This window comes from Denticeps clupeoides, chromosome 5, assembly GCF_900700375.1.
Source record: "Denticeps clupeoides chromosome 5, fDenClu1.1, whole genome shotgun sequence".
In the NCBI taxonomy this organism is placed as follows: Eukaryota; Metazoa; Chordata; class Actinopteri; order Clupeiformes; family Denticipitidae; genus Denticeps; species Denticeps clupeoides.
In genome coordinates, this window is record NC_041711.1 from 33,252,137 (window position 1) to 33,271,665 (window position 19,529).

The 19,529-nt window shown below is 44.4% G+C and overlaps 1 protein-coding gene across 1 annotated transcript; it reads left to right on the forward strand.

Annotated features, from left to right (window-relative positions):
* Positions 1–7,052: 7,052 nt before the first annotated feature.
* lyplal1 (lysophospholipase like 1) lies at positions 7,053–10,744 on the forward strand. Its single transcript, XM_028980838.1, has 5 exons — positions 7,053–7,148; positions 8,012–8,105; positions 8,258–8,427; positions 10,088–10,203; positions 10,318–10,744. Exons 1-5 carry the CDS (start codon positions 7,064–7,066, stop codon positions 10,534–10,536), a joined length of 684 nt encoding a protein of 227 aa, XP_028836671.1. The 5' UTR covers positions 7,053–7,063; the 3' UTR covers positions 10,537–10,744.
* The last annotated feature ends 8,785 nt before the right edge of the window (positions 10,745–19,529 follow it).

Below are 19,529 nucleotides of genomic sequence, written 5' to 3' on the forward strand. Positions count from 1 at the left end.
TCCAGACAGATAATTTCTCTCCAACTCAATCTCACTCATGTTCAGTAACCACCAGAACCCTATTCCAGGTCAACCTTGGGCAGGACACCAGCCCATCGCAGGAACATACCGTCCACTCACACACTCAACCATATGTCCAATTAAGAACATTGCACCAACCCAGGGAGAGAAGGCAAGCTCTGTACACTCAAGTCCGACTGATAATATCTAACTAACGTCAATTTTACTAACGTGCATGATTATACATGTATGGTTGTGACATAGCATTTTACAAAGAAAGTCTGCAAACTAGACAATAAACTGAGCATACTATGCAATATGCAGTCTGGCATATGTATTTTCACCACAATATGCTTCACAGCTTTCTCCAAGTGTCTTGGATCTGTGACGAACACATCTTAAGGTCTTCTAAGGCAGTCTGTCTCCCTCCAAGGTCAAACCGAGGGATGTGTGAACTGTCTACAAATTAGTGTCTGAAATATCTGCTTAGTGTAAAAATCACGGAAGATAATGTCTTCCCATTGCACTGAAACTCTGCAGTGACAGTCCATTTTTGCCCTTGACCCCTGTGCTGACATGTATGCTTCTAATTTTCCCAGCAACAGGAAAGAATGGAGAGCATGTTGATCCACATCAAAGTGAACCCGGAAAATAAAATCACGGTGCCAAAAAATTCCTTGGCCTCCTGAATGCATTCCTGCAAGCCCTCTGCAACGCTGTAGGTATATGGAATCATGGACTAGATGTAATGAAAATACTGTTAATACAGTGTGTAGTACAGCAAAATCATGCATTGTTCTCCACTTATTAAGCTAATTACACCTTGGTGTGTTTTTCTTGTTGTCTATAAATTTACAATGGGCCATACTTTCATGTTGGCTGAGTTATGTGGTGCTCTCTGGCAGTCCTGCAGCAGGGGACTTTGATGTGAAGCCATAAAGGCCGTGTGCAAGCGGCCAAGGCGGCACGCTGCAGCGGAGGTGGAGGCAGGACCGAGGTCTGCTGAGTGGGCGAGAGGCAGGCCTCTGAGCCCGAAACAGATGTGCCGAATGCAGGTCAGAGGATATATCAATCTGAGCCGCAGGAAAGAACTCACGGAGCTAGTGAAGATATCAGATGGGGATCCTTTCAAGTGGGGCGGAGGATGGTGCATGTTAGGGGACACTAGCGTTCTGTGGGGGTCTGAGCTCCGTTTGCAGCAAAGCTGTGCACAGTCGGAGGCCCATATGTTCAGAGAAGCTCACTGAGTACATATGCATGTGAGCTGTTGGTGGCTACTGTACAGTAGCTAAGCCAACCGCAACCCATGAACCCCTCACAAGAGAAATTTACATTCGGTTACCCCCACAGCATTTAAGTGGCATTTAAAGCTGAGTCACACGTCAATGACCAACCTTTGAGGGTGGCAAGTTGCTAGAATTATCACTGTCTTCCATTTGAATGTGGTCAGCCCATCATCGGCAGTGACTGATGAGCACTAAATGACATGTGGTGACAGTCCCATGGGGGCTCAACAGTGAGATCATTTTTTTCAAAAAAAGGGAAACATGAACAGAGACGGGGAAATGAAAAATAACTGTAGTGATGCAAATCTTCCTCCGAAGTCAAACTTTCCAATTTGATAAAACCAGAAGCAAGTATTAACAGAAGTGTGGATTGTCCTCCTCGGTGCCTCTTTTTCTTTCACCATGAAAAGCATGGAATTCAGGAGAGGGACCTTTTCTGGCATGCAGAACTGGGGGATTCTGGTCCTTAAATGAAGACAGATAGGCCCTTTGTTGTGTGTGTTTGGCGGAATGGGACTAGGGGACACCTAATCCTGGGGGGACTGGAGTTTGTTTAAGAGGTGTGTGTGCGTGTGGTGTGGTGTGAAGGCAGTGGTCTGTGCGAGCAGGACCCGGCAGTCGGTCTGGCGTTCCGACACGCACTCAGAGATCAGTTGTCATAAACAGTAAACAGTAGGGTCTCTGACAGCCGACCCGGCCCACAGACAGTAGCTCTGGCAGCCATAAATCAACCCCACAACACACACATGCTGCACAGACATACACAAACAGCATATTCTTTTACGGCATGATGAGTGTTAGATTACAGTAGCGTACAGTTCAGAGAAATTACTGGCAGGCAAAGCCACACATTTAGAACAGGACTGCAGCATGTATAATTCACCAGCCTATAAATACATCATCGCCCCATTGAATGTCCGTAGTTAATGAGGACCTCTTCTTAATGTGATCTGAAACACGGCTTTACATTCCACCAAATAATTAAAGTTTTGTTTTTTTTATTTTATTTTAAATGACAGGAAATTTTCACCGTTGATGTCACATCTTGGGGTGCGTAGGGGACGAAGGCACAGAAGCCGGCCAAACAAAAAAAACCCGAAGAAACCAAAAACAAACCCGAAGGCATGTGCAAACACAGATCCGCCCCCAGGGAGGCGTCCCCGGACCCTCCAGTGACCGCGTACCATACTGCAGGGTGGTGCTATTGGGGCCCTGCCCCTGCATGTCCCTGCTGGTGTCTCCAGGGTCCCTCCTTGCATCAGGTACTGCAGGACTAAACCTTACGGGCCAGCAAAGCAGTGCCCCTTTTGCGTCCGTTGGGACAAGCAGGTCATCTTCCTGCCCATCCCAGCGGTAACCTCTTGCCACCTTGGGGACTTTGTGGCACTCAGCCCCCCAGTCTTGCACCTGGCCCATTCTCCTTGCCAGCTACCTGAGGATCCAGCTCCAACGCTTCCTTGCTCACCTTCCCTCAGGAACCCCTAACCCACACAGGTCCCCCCTGGCTGGGAACAGGAGCATCTCTGGCCCAAGACACCGAGCCCAGGACTAGCGCAGTTGGGTCAGGGACCTCCAATCTGACGGTCTACTTGTCTGCTGTAGACAAGTAGAGGAGATGTTGGAGCGTCATACGGACACATGACACACACAGGCAGAAGAGTGGGTTGTCTGGCTCTGCTTCTGGAAAGGGAGGGACAGGACTCTCTCGCCACCATGACTGGAGCTGGAGAGGCAGGTACCCCACAAGGCAGGACTGACAGTTGCTGACTGGCGACTTCCCGTTGCCCTCTTCCACCAACTTGCCCCCGCACCGCCATCTTGCTCCTCCTTGTCATCCGCCTCTTCCTCCTCACAGACCCGGAAGTGATGGCACGGGACTCCCACCCCCTCAGGAAGTGCGTGATGGGCGGCGCATACCCTGCACTATCCGCCCACCAGTCGGCCTTGTCTTACCTGCCATCTTCTGGGTCTGCATTCTCTTAGTCAACTTGAGCATTGGAGAAGATGGCTCAGAGTTGTTGTTGTTCAGGGTGTCCACGATATAGGATTCCAACTCCGTGTCATCCTCCCACGCGTCTTCCTCTTGCTCGTCCTCCAACGCGCTGGCCCACTGGTCCACATTGGGAGCACTTGGGTCCTCCACCCAACTTTCCCCATCAAGCCAGGGTGTAATCCACTCCCAGGGGCAAGTACTCCGGTCATTCCAGTTGGAGCCCACCCACATCACTACTGGAGGAACACGTCGTCCCCAGGGTGGTAGTAGCCTAGTGGGTAACACACTCGCCTATGAACCAGAAGACCCGGGTTCGAATCCCCCTTACTACCATTGTGTCCCTGAGCAAGACACTTAACCCTAAATTGCTCCAGGGTGACTGTCCCTGTAATTACTGGTTGTAAGTCGCTCTGGATAAGGGCGTCTGATAAATGCTGTAAATGTAAATGTAATGTAAATGTCTTCTTCTTTTCCTCTGCTTAGCTCAGCATCTGTGCTCCTGGTTTTGGCAGTTTATGCACGACTGAAGGCTGAGGGGGAAAAGAAGTCCTGAGGCAGGACATCATGCATTTAAACAAGAACCAATGTAAACTAGCCCGTAGGCGTGTGTCGATTGCCAGACCTGAGGAACTAAACGCGGGGTAAGTTACTCTAGTGTGCGTTAATGCAGACGCGTCATCCCCACCAAGGCTATCAAAAATACAGGAATATATATATACACACACACACACACACACACACACACACACACACACATAGCCAATCAGTAAAGGTTACAAACCCCAACTTTTACAATTTTGAACCCCATAGAATATTGAATTTATTTAGTGAAACATTGAAAGAACATTAGCCAAAAACAGAGTATACTTAAGAAGACGTTTACCTCAACATAACCAGCCATCTAGCTATTAAATTAACAAATTCCACAAAATCTACTTTGCATTTTGGAAGCAATAGAGCTGTCAGAGCTACTGGTTCAACTTGACTCACAACACAAATGGAAATTTAACAAAATACCTGCAGCCAATGGTCATGTAAAGAAGTACTATGAGTAGCCGGAGCCTGACAACATCTCTCACAGATGGGATCAACATCCTGATAGATACTGGAAGGCCTGACCTTATATTATATTGGGGTGGTAGTAGCCTAGTGGGTAACACACTCGCCTATGAACCAGAAGACCCAGGTTCAAATCCCACTTACTACCATTGTGTCCCTGAGCAAGATTTTAACCCTAAATTGCTCCATTGCTCCTGTAACTACTGATTGTAAGTCACTCTGGATAAGGGCGTCTCAGAAATGCCGTAAATGTAAATAAATATTGTGTAAAACGTGTACGGTGCAGAGTTTTACACTGAATCAAGCACAGACAGATGAAGAATGAACTTGACACAAAATGGCATACCATTCCTCCTCAGAAATGGCCTCACCCAAGTCCCCCCTCACACTTTCTTTTTTAAAAAAAGTTTTAAAGAATGATGCACTTTACTGCATCAATGCATCAAGCAGTATATTAAAGTCAACACATGTGTGTGAATGTGTGCATGTAAGAGTGCAACTTGGTGATCTCTAGCCACAAGTTCCCATTGGAGTATTCAAAATATTACTCTGCCTGACTATCATTGGCAAGATATTTTTGAATTGTTGTCCATTTTACCTTTTCTTCCTTTTGGTTTAGGCTGGTCCTCTTGGCATTCTCTGGATGCTCTTCTTGGAGCTTCAAGCTTCTCCAACTTGAAGGAGTTCCCAGAGGTGTTTAGCACTTGTTGGTCCAGCTCACCCCAAACCATCTCGACTGGGTTCAGGTCCGGTGACTGTGGAGGCCAGGTCTCCACTTTCTGTTAAGTACAGAACTCCACATGTGCTCATTCATAGTTCTGATGCCTTCAGTGAGAATCTACCATCGTAAATGGTCCTGAAAATAAAGAACACACGTTGAATGAGAAGGTGTGTCCAAACTTTTTGCCTGGACTGTATGTCCTCACAATCCAGGGTTAGAACATCACCAGGATGTACTGCAACCATAATGCCTACACCACAATATATACATGAAAGTGAAATAATGATAAAAGCACACTTTAAATAATTATGGCACAAATTAAATAATAGATAGATAGATTGACAGACAGACAGTCAGACAGTAGGGTGAATTGCGTCCAAATAGAATAGACCCCTGATGAGTGAAAAAGCATGTATAATCTCGACTGTTTTTCCCTTGAAGTCAGGGAGGTGATCCAAACAGTATTACATGGCTGACAGAAGGATGCGCTGCCATTTGCTCACCCTTTCTGACCCTTTCTGACTCCCATAAATACATTAGAGGTCACATTTAGGGCACAGTTTGTGTGGTCCCAAAAGTCCCATAGTCCTGAAACTTACCAGAATCAGAGTAAAAAAGCACAGTGTTTATAAAAGATAAGACCCCAGAATGTGTTTAAACTTATTTGCAGAACCAGACATTCCCCTAAATCACTGTGCGACAGACCTCGCTGACACACTCGGCTCCACAACAGCACAAATAGCCCCACAAATAAAAAAAAAACTAGATAAGTCTTTCCAGGGGATTTTCCCATCCAAATATTTTTGTGTTGAGATGATTTTGTGTGTGTACAGTGAGACTTTAAATCTGTAAAACAAACTTCGATCTTGGCTTGGAAAGCAGTAAAAGGAGTTAAGAGATGAAAAAAAGAATAAAAAAAGTGGGATTATTGTTGAATTAGTTAATTTTGTAAAATGGGTGAAATTTTGACAGACGAGAAAAAGAAAGATTAAAGGAATCATTAAATTAGTTAAGGCTACCATCAAAAATAAAATTTGGTGACATTTGGAACACGTTAAAAATGAACATGTTAGCATGTTATTATTAATTGCATGTTAGCATGTAAATGTAACGTAAAATTTTGTCATGTTTGGAGCATGATGAAACATTGGATTTTTAACATGCTAATGCTACAATGCTAATGGGACATGGGCATAATGCGTCATTTGAAATTTGGTGACATTTGGGACATGTCATTTATCTTATTTGGAAGACTGAAAATGTTATCATTGTTGCACTGTAAAATGAAAGGGCTTCAACGGGAAGACGGAAACATAAAAAGGAGGAGTGGTGGAAAAATGGATGAGTAAAAGTAGGTTATGAAAGTGTTTGAAAGTTTTACAGTGGCGTAATATGTAATATATGTGGAGGTTGTTGCTCTGTAAAATGCATGTGGGTTAAAGGAAGGATTAAGGGATGAAAAGGAGGAGTGGACTATGAGGGGAAAGACGTCAAATGTGGTTGAATTGGCTCAATTTGGTGAATACGTGAAATATTTGGTGATTGGTAGGCTGAAATTGTGGCCACTGTTGCTACGTAAAATGCGTGGAAGTCAATGGTAGGATGGAGTGATAGAAAAAAAGGACTCGGGTTAAGGTGTGTTTCATGTCAAAATGTTGAAATGTGCGGAACTGCGGATGGGTTACATTTCCCATTATGAGTGAATGGGGGAAAAAAAGAGGAGATGAAAAAGATAAAAGTGCAGGCAGGCACTGGCAAAAAAAAAAGTGAATGAACGGAAAGAGGGGGTCATGGAGATGTGCTATGTTTTGTGCCTGGTGCCTACGATAAAAATTGTGCTGTGAGAGCTGCAAAAGAATAATAATAATAATAAGAAGAAGATTTTGGCTATCCGAGCCAAAAGAACTATCTCGTGATATTGACGTGTGTCGCGTCGCGTCGCGTCGCGTCGACGTCGCAGCGCGAGACGTGACCTCCCGAGTTATCGCGAGACTCGGCGACAGCATGGCCGCCGTGGAGAAGCTGCAGAGATGCGTTGTGTCCCAAACCGGGAAGCACACGGCTTCGCTCGTGTTTCTGCACGGCTCAGGTGTCCCGCTCTCTCTTGTCACGGCGTCGGCTTGCCGTCGTGTTAAAGTACAGGTCTCCGTGCGTCTCGTTTATCAAATTATAACCGCTGACATTTTGCATGAGTTTATGTTCTGTTCATGATGCTTGACTTGGCAGCAGATAAATAATGGAACATTTGTGTGCATTTATGTTTTCATATATTTGTGTCATCTATTGTTTTACCATTTAAACATATGTTCGCTTCTTTTCTTTATCTCACATAAGGGAATGTGAGAAAAGTGCAAATGGATTGAAACAATGGTGGTAAAACAGAAGATCTTACTGTTTGTGTGTATTGTACAACATTTCATTGATTCAGCCAGCCTTGGAAAGGATCTTTATCAAAACTGTGGGCTATTTGTAGGCTTTGAGTCATTCTCTGAATGGGGTATCCTGGAATTGTTCCTGATGCAACAGACACCAGCCTGGCCTGTCTCTGTTAACATTGCTTTTGGTGCCATGTAGATATTAAAATACATTTAGCTGAGTTTTCATTGTTGTTCGTGCTTCAATAAGGTTAGGGACATGAGGCCCACATCTCGCAGGCTTTTTGCATGAATCAGTGGAAGGTGTAGTTTCCTGTATAGACTGACTAGAAAAACCGAGACAATAAAAAGGAGAAGCATGTCATGCTTGATTACAGCGAAAACAAACAAGTGGACAAAAGGCACTTTGTTTCCAGGAACAATTGAAGCCCAGAGCATCTTTCATCATTAGTAAGAGGCAGCGTGTGCTCTTCTGATGGCTCTGCTTATTTTTAAAGCTACGCATTGCACTGACATCTCCGCTGAAGTCGAAAAAGCTTATCGCTTGATGCTGATGATGCCATCTCTTGATACTCAGGAGATACGGGACAGGGACTTCGTGCATGGATCCAGGCCACACTTCACTTGGCGTTCCCCCATATCAGAGTCGTTTACCCTACAGCGCCGGCAAGGTAACCTTCCCTCACTGGCCGTTCGGCAAAACAAGCCACCTGCTCTCCGATGACATGCTTAATGACTGATGAACGTTTGCTGATTTGCGTGTGATAGAGCAACGTTAATGCTACTACTCTACGGTACATAATGCTTTCTGTTGTCCTCTCAGGCCTTACACACCTATGAAGGGGGCCCTGTCACATGTGTGGTTCGATCGCTATAAGATCTCACAAGACTCTCCAGAGCACCTGGAATCGATCGAGGCTATGTGCACCACTTTGGGGTCTGTTGTGCAAGATGAGGTTCATGCTGGCATCCCCAAAAGCCGGATTATCGTAGGTATGAATCCCCTATAACTAAAGACTTTCTAAAGCCTGTTTGTGTTTTTTGGTCGAACATACACTCACTCCCTGGGCCGCCACGGTCCAAATAGGCAGCATCTCCCCAATTTATCTGAAGAATGCAGCCTATCAAGTTTCTTAGTCCTTTCATATGTTACCAATAACGGCCTGGAAAAATATTGATTCTCAGGTTTCTGTAAAGCTTCATGTTGAAATATATGTGTTATCAAATTCACACATAAATCACTTTGCAGTGCACACACCAGGCACTAGAGCTGTGGGACTCACAGCAGGAAAATCCAGGTAGGTTCCCATAGGGGGTTGGGGGGTGAGGGGGGGGTCACCACTATGGTCTTCCAGCAAAAGTGAGCCCAAATGTGAAGAATGATGAAGGAGTGAACTAACCAGCCACTCCTCACACAATAGATACATATTCCAAAATAGTTTGTGAGTAAATTTTTTTTATTTTCCTTTAAAGAGAAGCACAGTGTGGAAGGACAAAAAAGCCCCTGGACCCATTTCCAGAGAAACTGATTCAAAAACCACATGTTCCTGTGAAACTGCTGAAATATTATCTTCCTAAATCATAACATTTTGTCATTAACTATAAATACTCATTGGAGTCACTCGGCATGCTGGAGAAATGAAGTGGTCTGTACCCAGAGTCCACTTCCAGGGCTGATGGACTGACATGCACCAGAACTTTCCATGGAAAAAGTTTTTCAAGGGGGCAGCTACATGCTATAGTGCATGTTTTTCAGCCATATACCCATCCATGGGAAACGCTTCAGAAATGTGCACATGCCACAGCTATGCATCTCTGTGCCAAGCTCGAGCTGGACGATACTGTATATCACATTGTGATGCAATATGAATATTCATATCCTTAGCTATATTAGTTATAATGTGATATAAGCTCAAAGTTTTCATAAAAAGTATTGTGTAATTATTATGTAATTTATCAGATAGTTCCATTAATTAACTAATTCCATTGTTAAATCTGTCCTGTACATTTTATATCTTAAAAATGAACGTGATAACATTTGAAGCCAAACTGGTGTATAAACCACCAAGAACAAAACAGGCCACCCAAGGGCTAGAGCAGGGGGGCGAGGGTGAAAAAAATGTCTTATTGGGGGAGGAATAATTGGACAAACTGTTACAGCCATAAAGCCATTGATTAGGGCCCAGCTTAAGAGAGAATCCCTCCAGTGACACATGTCGCCTGATGGCTGAAGAACATGTGAACTGACTCCCTCTCCTCCCTCCCTGCAACACTCTCCCAGCCTCCCCTGACAGATTGATGGTACTTGTGCACTTTCCCAGATGTGCACAGAGTGCCCAACTGTGCCCAGATGTGTAAGATTAAGGACAGGCTTGAGTGTGAGTGCCTTTTCCAGAGAAATATAAGCTTGATGATGTGGAAATAAGCACTGCCTTTCATTCCTCCTCCTCCCTCCTCTCCCGCTTTTTCTCTCACACTCGCTCAGTGAAGATTAGATTCTCTGGATGTTTCGCACATGGTTGTTCAGTTAATAACTTAAATAGATCCAATATAGTTTAGTTATAGTTATTTTTCCTCAGACAGGCACACATATTGTACCAGTATGTGGTAATTAGGACATTGAAAAAGGCACATTTGTTCCAAATGTTTTTAGGAGGGTTTTCTATGGGTGGAGCCATGGCACTTCACCTCGCCTACAGGTGTCACCCTGAAGTTGCAGGGGTCTTTGCTCTGTCCAGCTTCCTCAACAAGGACTCTATTGTGTATCAGGTACCAGCTAGATGACCTTTTATAATATTAAACAGTGCTTCAGAGTAAGCTTCTAATAGACTGAAAAGTACATCAGGGAGGCCCTCTCTGAGCTGATGGACATGTTGTCTACAGGCAGTGGAAAATAAAGGAGTTCATCTGCCTGAGCTGTTCCAGTGTCACGGAACTGCAGACCAACTTGTGTTTCACGAGTGGGGTGAGCAGACCAGCATGCTGCTGAGGAAAGCTGGGATGAAGGTCACCTTCCAGTCCATCCCAGGCCTCAACCATGAGCTCTCCACAACAGAGATAGAGCTGCTGCGCTCCTGGATTCTCAGTAAACTGCCCATCTGACATGGTGCAATGACCAAGCCTAGACAAGCATGGTTGTTGCTCTAAAATGTATAATTATATATAAATAATTGTGAAGAATGCGTGAAGAATATATACATATGAAGTACAACCTTATATGTATGTATTTATTGTGTGTGTGTGTGTATATATATATATATATATATGGTAGTTCTTATATATGTATGTTTAATAAAAATGTTCTATTGTCTGGGAGTTTCATCTTAATTGGAGAAATTGTTGTTTCACACTGCTTTGATAACCTTTATAATAAAACAACCTTTTATTATAGGATCCACTGTGCAAACGTAAGATTTGTTCATAATTTTTCTTCTCATTTCACTCCCACCTATTGTGCTAGTCCTCATCTGCAAAGTTGGTCAAGCCTATTCTCACAGTTAAGTGTTGAGGTGGAAACCAGGTCTAGCTTGCCATTGGTTCAAGAGGGCAGGTAGAGTCGTCATAACAGAGAGCACCCTGGTCTCTGGGCTGTGGTCAGGTCTCAGCTTCCAGCCTGCTGGGCTTTATCCCACTTCCTGAAGTAGCCCCGTCAGCCGCTTTCGATTCCCTCTTTTCATCACAATTGTTTTTGCTGGAAATCTGTTGAACACGTGTTGCACGGAGGCTTGTGCTATTTGCCTGGTAGTCCTTCGCTGCAACTCACATCGCTTCATTAATGGTTATTGGAAGGAAGCGGTTAGCAATTTTTCTGTTGTGCTTAAGGTCGTCCGGATGTTCTGCTCCGGTTGTGCACCGGGGCTTCAGGCCAAGGCCAACATGCGCTGGGTCCATGAATGGCCTACAGTGCAAAAATACTGAGACGTTTGACAAAGAGCTCCATTTAAACTGTAGGTTTGTGACGAAGAGTTCAATTTTTTTGGTGCTCTATCAGCACGCAAGAGGGTCAAGAGGCTACGTCAGATGTCCATGGATAATGATGGAGGTAACAGGAATATAGAAGGAGGTATGTACCTGGCCACCTTCCACTTCAGTTGAACAAGGAGAGGTGGAAAGGAGCCCATCTGGTGTTAACCTAGGCTCCCTGTCTGGACTCAAGCTGGTGTTGTAGACCACTGCAGGCGTGAAGGTGCACAGATGGCAGAGATCAAAAAGAGGTGGAATGCAGATCTTGTGAATTCCTGAGGCTGAAGTGATGTCTTTTTTAACTTCTTAGTCTCACACTCAACAATGATCCACAGAGCTAAACCAACGCATTTGCTTTCTTCTAGCTCAGTAGAATCACTTTAAAAGTGACAAAACAGTGAGGTGATTTAACAAAGTGTGGTCTCCGTTCCAGGGGGGTTCCTGTTCGGATTTTGTGGGATTTGTTCTTTATTGACAAACACACCCAGGGTCAAACCAGGAGTGGGCGGGGCAACGTATGTATGTTTTCTGTCAGAATTTCTGACTCCAGATTGGCCCAAGAGGACCAGCATCTTGTTAAGGGGCTTGTCCCTGTCCTTCCCCCACGTCATTAATTGAAAAGGAAGGTATAGAGGATCGCTGGATGGGTTTTACAAGTATAACTTAAGGACGGTTTCATGTCAGTAATACAGCAAGAGTTCACAGTGAACGTCTTTCCCGTTTCTGAAATAATTGCATTTCAATAGCAAAAATGCTTTACAGTATCACGTTCATATAAATGCATATGAAGGCTTGCAAAATCACAAAGACCATTCACTGTTTCATCTGCTGACATGAACCCGGGTGCCTGTCATGGCTGCCCACTGCTCACTCAGGGTGATGGGTTTAATGCAGAGGACACATTTCACTGTGTGCACCGTGTGCTGTGTATCACAATGACAATCCCTTCACTTTCACTTCAATTAGTACAAACCCATATTAGGTATTGTGCCACACCACTGAGAACTAAGTAAGGAATTACTTTTTAATACGTCTTTGACATCAGCTTTCACTCTGGCACTCTATATGCCAGCTGTGTGTGCCCAGGCCTACCTGGCACCCAGCACCCTCTTTCTGCACCTCTCAGTCCACTGCATCCTTTCCAGTGACCTTCTCCCAGGCCTCCTTCCTTTCACAGTGCAAAAAGGAAGTGGTCAGGCTCTTTATGATTTACTGACAGTTATAGATGTCGTTGATGAAGGAGGCTCCTCACCGTCTGCTCCTGCATAAGGTGAAATCAGGTTGGTAGATGAAAACTGTGTGAAATATGCCTATTGTTTTTTGAGGAATTCCCAAGAGGCTGAGTGAACTACAGTATAACCGGCTCTTTTCTGTATTTGTTCCATTGTGCTGGGAAACATGTAAAAACTTCATTTCCCACAATGCTTTGCCCATCATATAAACTGCTCTAACTGCTCAATCATAAAAGCCTCTTCCAATGGCTGCCCCCATCAAAATCACCCATTGCTGGCCCATTTGTTACTCTCTGAACCTCTCTTATTTGGGTACCCACCTTCCTCCAGCTTGCATTTTGACCACTTTAGATGATAATCTGCTTCACAGCGCATGTGTCAGATGGAAAGAATGCTATTCTGGAAGAGGTACGGAGCTTGGACTTTTTGGCAGGCAGTTTCCACTGCGCATTACTTTCCATGTGGTGCGACTCCAGAGTCTCTGGGCAGGAGAAGCCGGCTGCGGGAGCAGAGGTGCTGACGGATTCCAGATTGTTTGTGTGGCCACGCCCCCTCCCCATCATGGGGTCGTGACTGCCGGGTGACTGACCCTGTGATGACAAAGCTTGGGGAAACCATGAGGTTCACGGAACATGTTTCTGGAAATATTGTCCTGGCTGGCCTACTGTCTGAGTTTCACATACGATCTGTCCAGAAGTTCAAGGAATGAATGATACAATGAGACATGGTGATTGCCCTCGATTCCCATTTATTCATTTGGCAGAGGCTCGTATCCAAGAAAACTTCACAGACAGCTAAAATCTTTAGAACATTGCCACACGGCGAATGTTCCACCACCACCGATGTGGAAACTTTAGCAGAAGTGCACAATTTTGAGAGCTTCAGTTCAGTGGATCTTTGATGTGTTGCAAATATGCAGCTCAATAGCCCTGAACACACTTTACTTTTTTAGCATCTCTACTGCTGACCGTGAAATAACCAAAACCCGACACTGACAGACGGGCATAACCAAAGAGAGAAAGCAGCACATACAGAAGTTCACGAATGTTACATTTCTCTTTTATTCTCATACCAAACCGCGGAGTCTACCGGACAAGAGCCACGGTGTTCCACATCCAAGCGTGCTGGCTGTGGATGATGGTTGTGAACCACGTAGGCACTTTATCCCATTCTTCTCTCGCTCCTTTTGTTCTTCCCTTATTCCCCTCAGTTCCTCGCCCCGTGTTGTAGACTGAACGCTGACAGAGCAAAGCTGTTGGGCGTCCCCGGGAATACTCATACACAACCAGTAACACAATGCAAGTAATCAGCAGTAACTGCTGCTGGCAGGCCACCCTGAAGTTCAAAGCACTTTCTCATTTTCATTTACGCCAGCGAGCGCACTGCGAGGGATTCTCCAAAAGTATGTACACAGACCTTCTGTAGCCGCTCAGCGCGTGTGTACAAGATGAGAACGTATTACTCCCTGATGAGGGTAAATGCAGCAAGGACCTCCGGGCAGGCTGGAGACATCCCCTTCCAGCATGGCAGCCAGCGTTAATGCGGGGGGCTTAGAGGAACTGAAGCCCAGAGCCTGTTGTCTAAAGGAAGTCCCATGGTGCCCGATTACAAGTGAGATATGAGAACCTCAACATTAGACTAAAGTGCTGTCAACACTGTACTGCTATCTGTCAATCATTAAGAACATGTTAATGAACTTATTGTGCTGTCCTGATGAAGAAACATTTTGAAACGCATTGAACAGCCCATTGTAATATAGTCTTCGGTGTTCTTTGTCAAAATTTATTTAAACCTCCCAAATAAAGTATTTTTCAAACCACTGAGGGCACTATTGTCAAAACTGGCACTAAGAGCAGGTCTATGTGCCAAGCATAGGGCTTGTTGGTTAGTGTAAGGTCAAAGGCACTTAAATGAAGACATAATACAAGAAAGAAATGCTTGGTTGTCCTCTATTCCTCTTTTCTCAGAGGAATATATACATATTTTTCATTTTTTCTTCCAAATCGGCAATATCACTTCAGAAATGCACGTTAAATATGACACCAAAACTAATACAGGACCATTTTGGAATTATTACCTAGCAACCACTGTATCATTTTGCAACACTGTTCAAGGTGTTTCTGTGCCAAGAACTTGGGTAATACGTATGATAAAAAATATATGGTTTGGGTTTTGACAGCGTGCCCCTGTTGACAACATAAACTGCCCTGTTTTCAAAGCCTATTTTCTTGTGCAGGGCCGTTCAGATTTGTCTTAATTTGATTAGTTTTTTCCTCACCGAGGGAGCTTGTGGCTATTAACACAACATTAAGAAGCCCTTAAAAGCCAGACTTCATTCATTAGGCATTTAGCAGCAACCACATAAACAAGCTAAAGTTGCTGCATTTGGCAGGAACGGAGTTTCGGGGCTGCAACGGTGAAATACTCCGGACTTATTAGAGTTATCTAAATGGAGTGTCTGTGACGTGCTTGGCCAGTTCCCGTTGGTTTGAGTGGAACACGCTTAAAATGCTGCTGAGAATCATAAAGTCATAACAGTAAGTTGCACAAGACACATGGTGTTGTAATGCGCGCCCATCCTGGTCGAGTGGAATAGCAGAGCTCACGGCAGCAACATCGTTCTGATCCTACAGCAGACGCTCCTCTTAAAAAGGGTGATGTCACTTTCAAATGTACTCACGTCTGCTTCTAGACAATTCATTCTTCTCCAGTCATACTACAAATATTTCAGATGTGGTAATGTCACTTGTCTCTGACTCATTTTCTGTGTGTCTGTCTGATTGTGTGTGTGTGTGTGTGTGTGTGTTTATGTGAGTTTAATCTGGAACGCATTAAAAAGCATGTAGCCAAGAAAACACTCATCTGTATTTGAGACGGCGAGCACATGGTATATAATTTGAGAACTGAGATGTGAGTACCTCGCTGTGGACCGCTCTCTGGTCTACGGTGATGATGTCACGCTCAGTGGCACCCGTCTCTTCTAGCGTGAGTCACCCGGGACGTTTTTAGACCTCGTGATATCATCACTACGGAGTGGAACTCTCTGGTGTATCAGTGTGCTGCTTGTGAGAAGGACTGTGTGTGTATTTGAATGGATAATAGAATCAGATCCATAACTAGTTGAATGTGTGTTTGTGTGTCCTTGTTCTATATGAGCTGCCACTTGACTATGGAGGCCCATATTCAAATTCATGGAATGAATTTGAATAGAAAATATCGCAAAATGAGTAAGAAATATTAACTGACAGAGATAGATGTATCATATTGTCAACTAGTCTGAAGGAGGTCAGCTTTCAGGCTTTTCTAATAATCAATGAAGCGTTTAAAGCTACTGACCTGCTTTAGTGAAGACGGCATTTCATTGGAGCTCAAGACTAACTGTTGTCAACTGTAGGGCCTGTCAAAGCCCATTGAGACGTACTGTATAAGAAATAAATGCTGTTGTTGTTGATTATGGTCCTCGCTGCATTTATTCAGTCGAGTCCAGATAGCGTAGACATTTTCACATGGTCTGAATAGTGTATCAATATTAATATATGATGTGTGTGTGTGTGTGTGTGAGTATGAATGTGCATTTGTGGGTACGGTTGTGTGTTGATGTATGACCACTGCGGTGTGAGTGTGTAGTGCGCCGGGCCGTCTTCCACACTGTGTGTCGCGGCTGATAGGTTTTCCTGTGATTAGAAAAGCAGCTGCGAGTGGCGGCCAGCGGAAGGGGGCGGTGTTGACTCAGGGCCCCGTGGGGGCGCTCATGTTTTCTCTCCCGTGTTTGGGGTCCGGGCAGAACCTCACTCAGCCTTTTTTTTTCCCTTCTTCTTCACTGTCCTCCTCTTTCCTTGGGCCATCCCTGCCAGAGCAAACTGCTCACAGCAGAGAGCAAGGTCCGGCGAAGGGTGAACGCTCCCCCCTCCAATCACAATACACAATTCAAGCGGGATCACGTTCAGAATTTCACCCTATTAGCATTTCAAAGCATGATCAAATCATAAAATACACTAATGTGTCTTTTTCTACCACTACTGGAGAAGTTCCCTTCTGTCCATGAACCTGATGGGAGAAGAAAATCCAGAATGTTCATGAATAAACTCGGATTCGTATGCTTCTTTGATTCTATTAAAACTTTAGAACCTCTTCTGCATCAGTGTAAGTCACAAAAGTCCCCAATAGTTTACACAGTGATCCCTGGTAGGTTCCATCTTCCATAGTGGGACGTTGTCCAACACATATATTATTCTTGCATTGGTGCTGCCCAGAGACAGTGCCTGCTTTGTGTTGAGATGCCGTAGATGGGCCTCCCCATTTAAGGCCTGTGTTGAGCTACCAAGCTTTTGCAGTTGCATTACAGCAGAGGATCCAGCGCTGGTTTTGCAGCTGCAGTCCAGTCCTGCGGCACTTTGATGTGGTTTAAATGTTCAGCCACGCAGGCCAGAGAATTCTCCTTTTCAAACTTTTCAGATCCCCTGTTCATTCATCCAATTGATTCTACCCTATGGAATCAGTACCATAGACAGTTCCTCTTGACTCCATAACTACTGGTTATTAAACTATTACACTAATAAAACTACATTGGAAAAATATGTATCATGGCGGTTTAGAAAGAGTTGTTTTACGTTTCATACATTCATACATTCCCTTGCTCATGCCGTAAACCAGTCAGAACACTCACATCACCAAGTAGTTATGCTGTAGTTATGCAGCAATAAAAATTGCATTTGAAAGTGCAGACCCCCTTTTATGAACACATTCATAAACACCATGATGCATTCTGTGGGATTCAGTTAAAAGGAAGTCATGGTCCATCTGGAGTGACGTTAGTACTCCGTCTCAAGCCAATCGCATAAGATCTGACTAACAGTGCAGGGGACCCTGGCCAATAGTAGTAGACATTCTAGATCCTGCTCCAGCAGTCACAATCAGTCCAGTGGCTGTGCTGTGCTGTGCTGTGCTGCGCTGCAGACAGACTGTTCATGTATTTGTCATGGATTTGTGATAGCCATCATTTCTCTCAGGTCTGTGTCACCGGCTGCCAGATTTGTGGGGTGTTCAGGGGTGTGTTGTTTATAAGGCCACTGAGTGTTTTACCAGAAACCCCTTTTTCTATTTGACTTTATTTATAGAAGTGCTGTAAAACCTGACCTCTTATGTAATACATTCTTAACAGGGAGCAGTTGTTTTAGCCATTTCATTCAAAAGAAGTGAAAAGCCCTTTAATGCACTTCATATGTTAAAAGATGATTACTGAACATTTTTCTAATGTAATATAGAATGGGTGTGACTGCGCTCGCTCCTGGCATGACTATGAATGGTGGCAACCAAAAGTGCATTCCTATAGCTTTGATCCATGGGTGCTGTCACGACAATTGATGAATGTCCAGCACCGTCCTTCAGCTTAAAAAGTGACCAGGACAATGCATACTCTTATGGTGCTTTTTTATTCAAGATTGCTTCTCTTTTTTCAGTTTAATGACTGCCATTCCTTGTGGGTTCATGTGTTTGTTCTTAGTGAGATCCTCTGTGTCATTTTTCCAGATTCTGGAGGAGGGCTTTTTTTTCCTGGTGTAAAATGCATTTAAAAGCACTTTACAGCTTGAAAGCATGTAAAATTAAATGCAGTACTAAAGACTCACTGGCAGCACATGTGGAGGTTTAACGGGGTTAAAGTATGCATGAACATGGAGAGCTCTCTCCAACATAAATCTGACAGAGGTTAATACATACAGGTGAGAAGGGAAAGGTTAAACAAATGTTCCAAAGTAAATGGAAACTTGTAATCTGGAAAAGGGCGCAGAGGAGCATAGAACACCTGTCGAATTTAACCAAATGTGTCTTATCAGTTCACATTGGGGGAAAAAATCTTAAAATTAACACTGCTCATTCATTTTTGAATTCATAATCACAGTTGTCATTTGCAAATACAATCATTTGAGCACACACACAGTGGGGCAAAACTATTTGGCAGCCATCAACTGTTAGAAAGAGGCCTGTATTTGTCATCATGGGTACACTTCAACTGAGAGAGGGACGGAATGTAGAAAATCACACATTATTGTATTATTTTTTTGAAAGAATTTATTTGTAATAATAAAATAATTATTTGGTCAATAGCAACGGTTGACCTCGATTCTTCGTAATGTGACCCTGGTTGGCAGCTTGTGGTGCTCTGTGGTGTCCAGGTAGCTCTCCTATGCTTGAGAGGAAGCCACATCTGCAGACCTCATCACGGGCTGAGGGACTGCTAATGTTTTACTGTAACTCACCTCATGATAATGAGGCTGCCCACATGTGAGGGACGAGCAGCCACCAGCTGGCCCTGAGATGCAGGCCGCGGCCAGGGAACAGCTGGACGGGGGCCCTGCTTCGTCCCGCCTCGACTGTATTTTCTCAACCACCCCCACATGAAGGCACGCCTAGTCTCTCTGGCTCGGTCTCCACCCCCCCGAACGCACACTTTGCCCCCATCGTTCACAAATACATAAACATGGCATATACACATCATCCAGCTCTGGTTTGGCTAAAAGTGCACAACTTTGAATCACGCAGTGTGCGCTCGGAAGACCAGACGTATAATTTTATTGTGATATTTCTGTTCTCAACACCAGACTTTGGGGGAGAGCAATGTCGTCAGCAGTAGCCTGGAGCCCCCACAGTGACCCACAGGAGGCATGAGATGCCACGCTTGGCTTCGGCATCTGATGTCAGCCACGTCACCCCAAAAACATCGAGATGATGAGTACAGACTACAAATCCCATTAAGAGAATGAGGAAAGGAGCCAGGCTTTTTATCGCAGTAATTTACTGTGCTTACCTTTACATTTACATTTACATTTACATTTACAGCATTTGGCAGACGCCCTTATCCAGAGTGACTTACAACGTGCTTTCAAGTTACCATCAATGAAG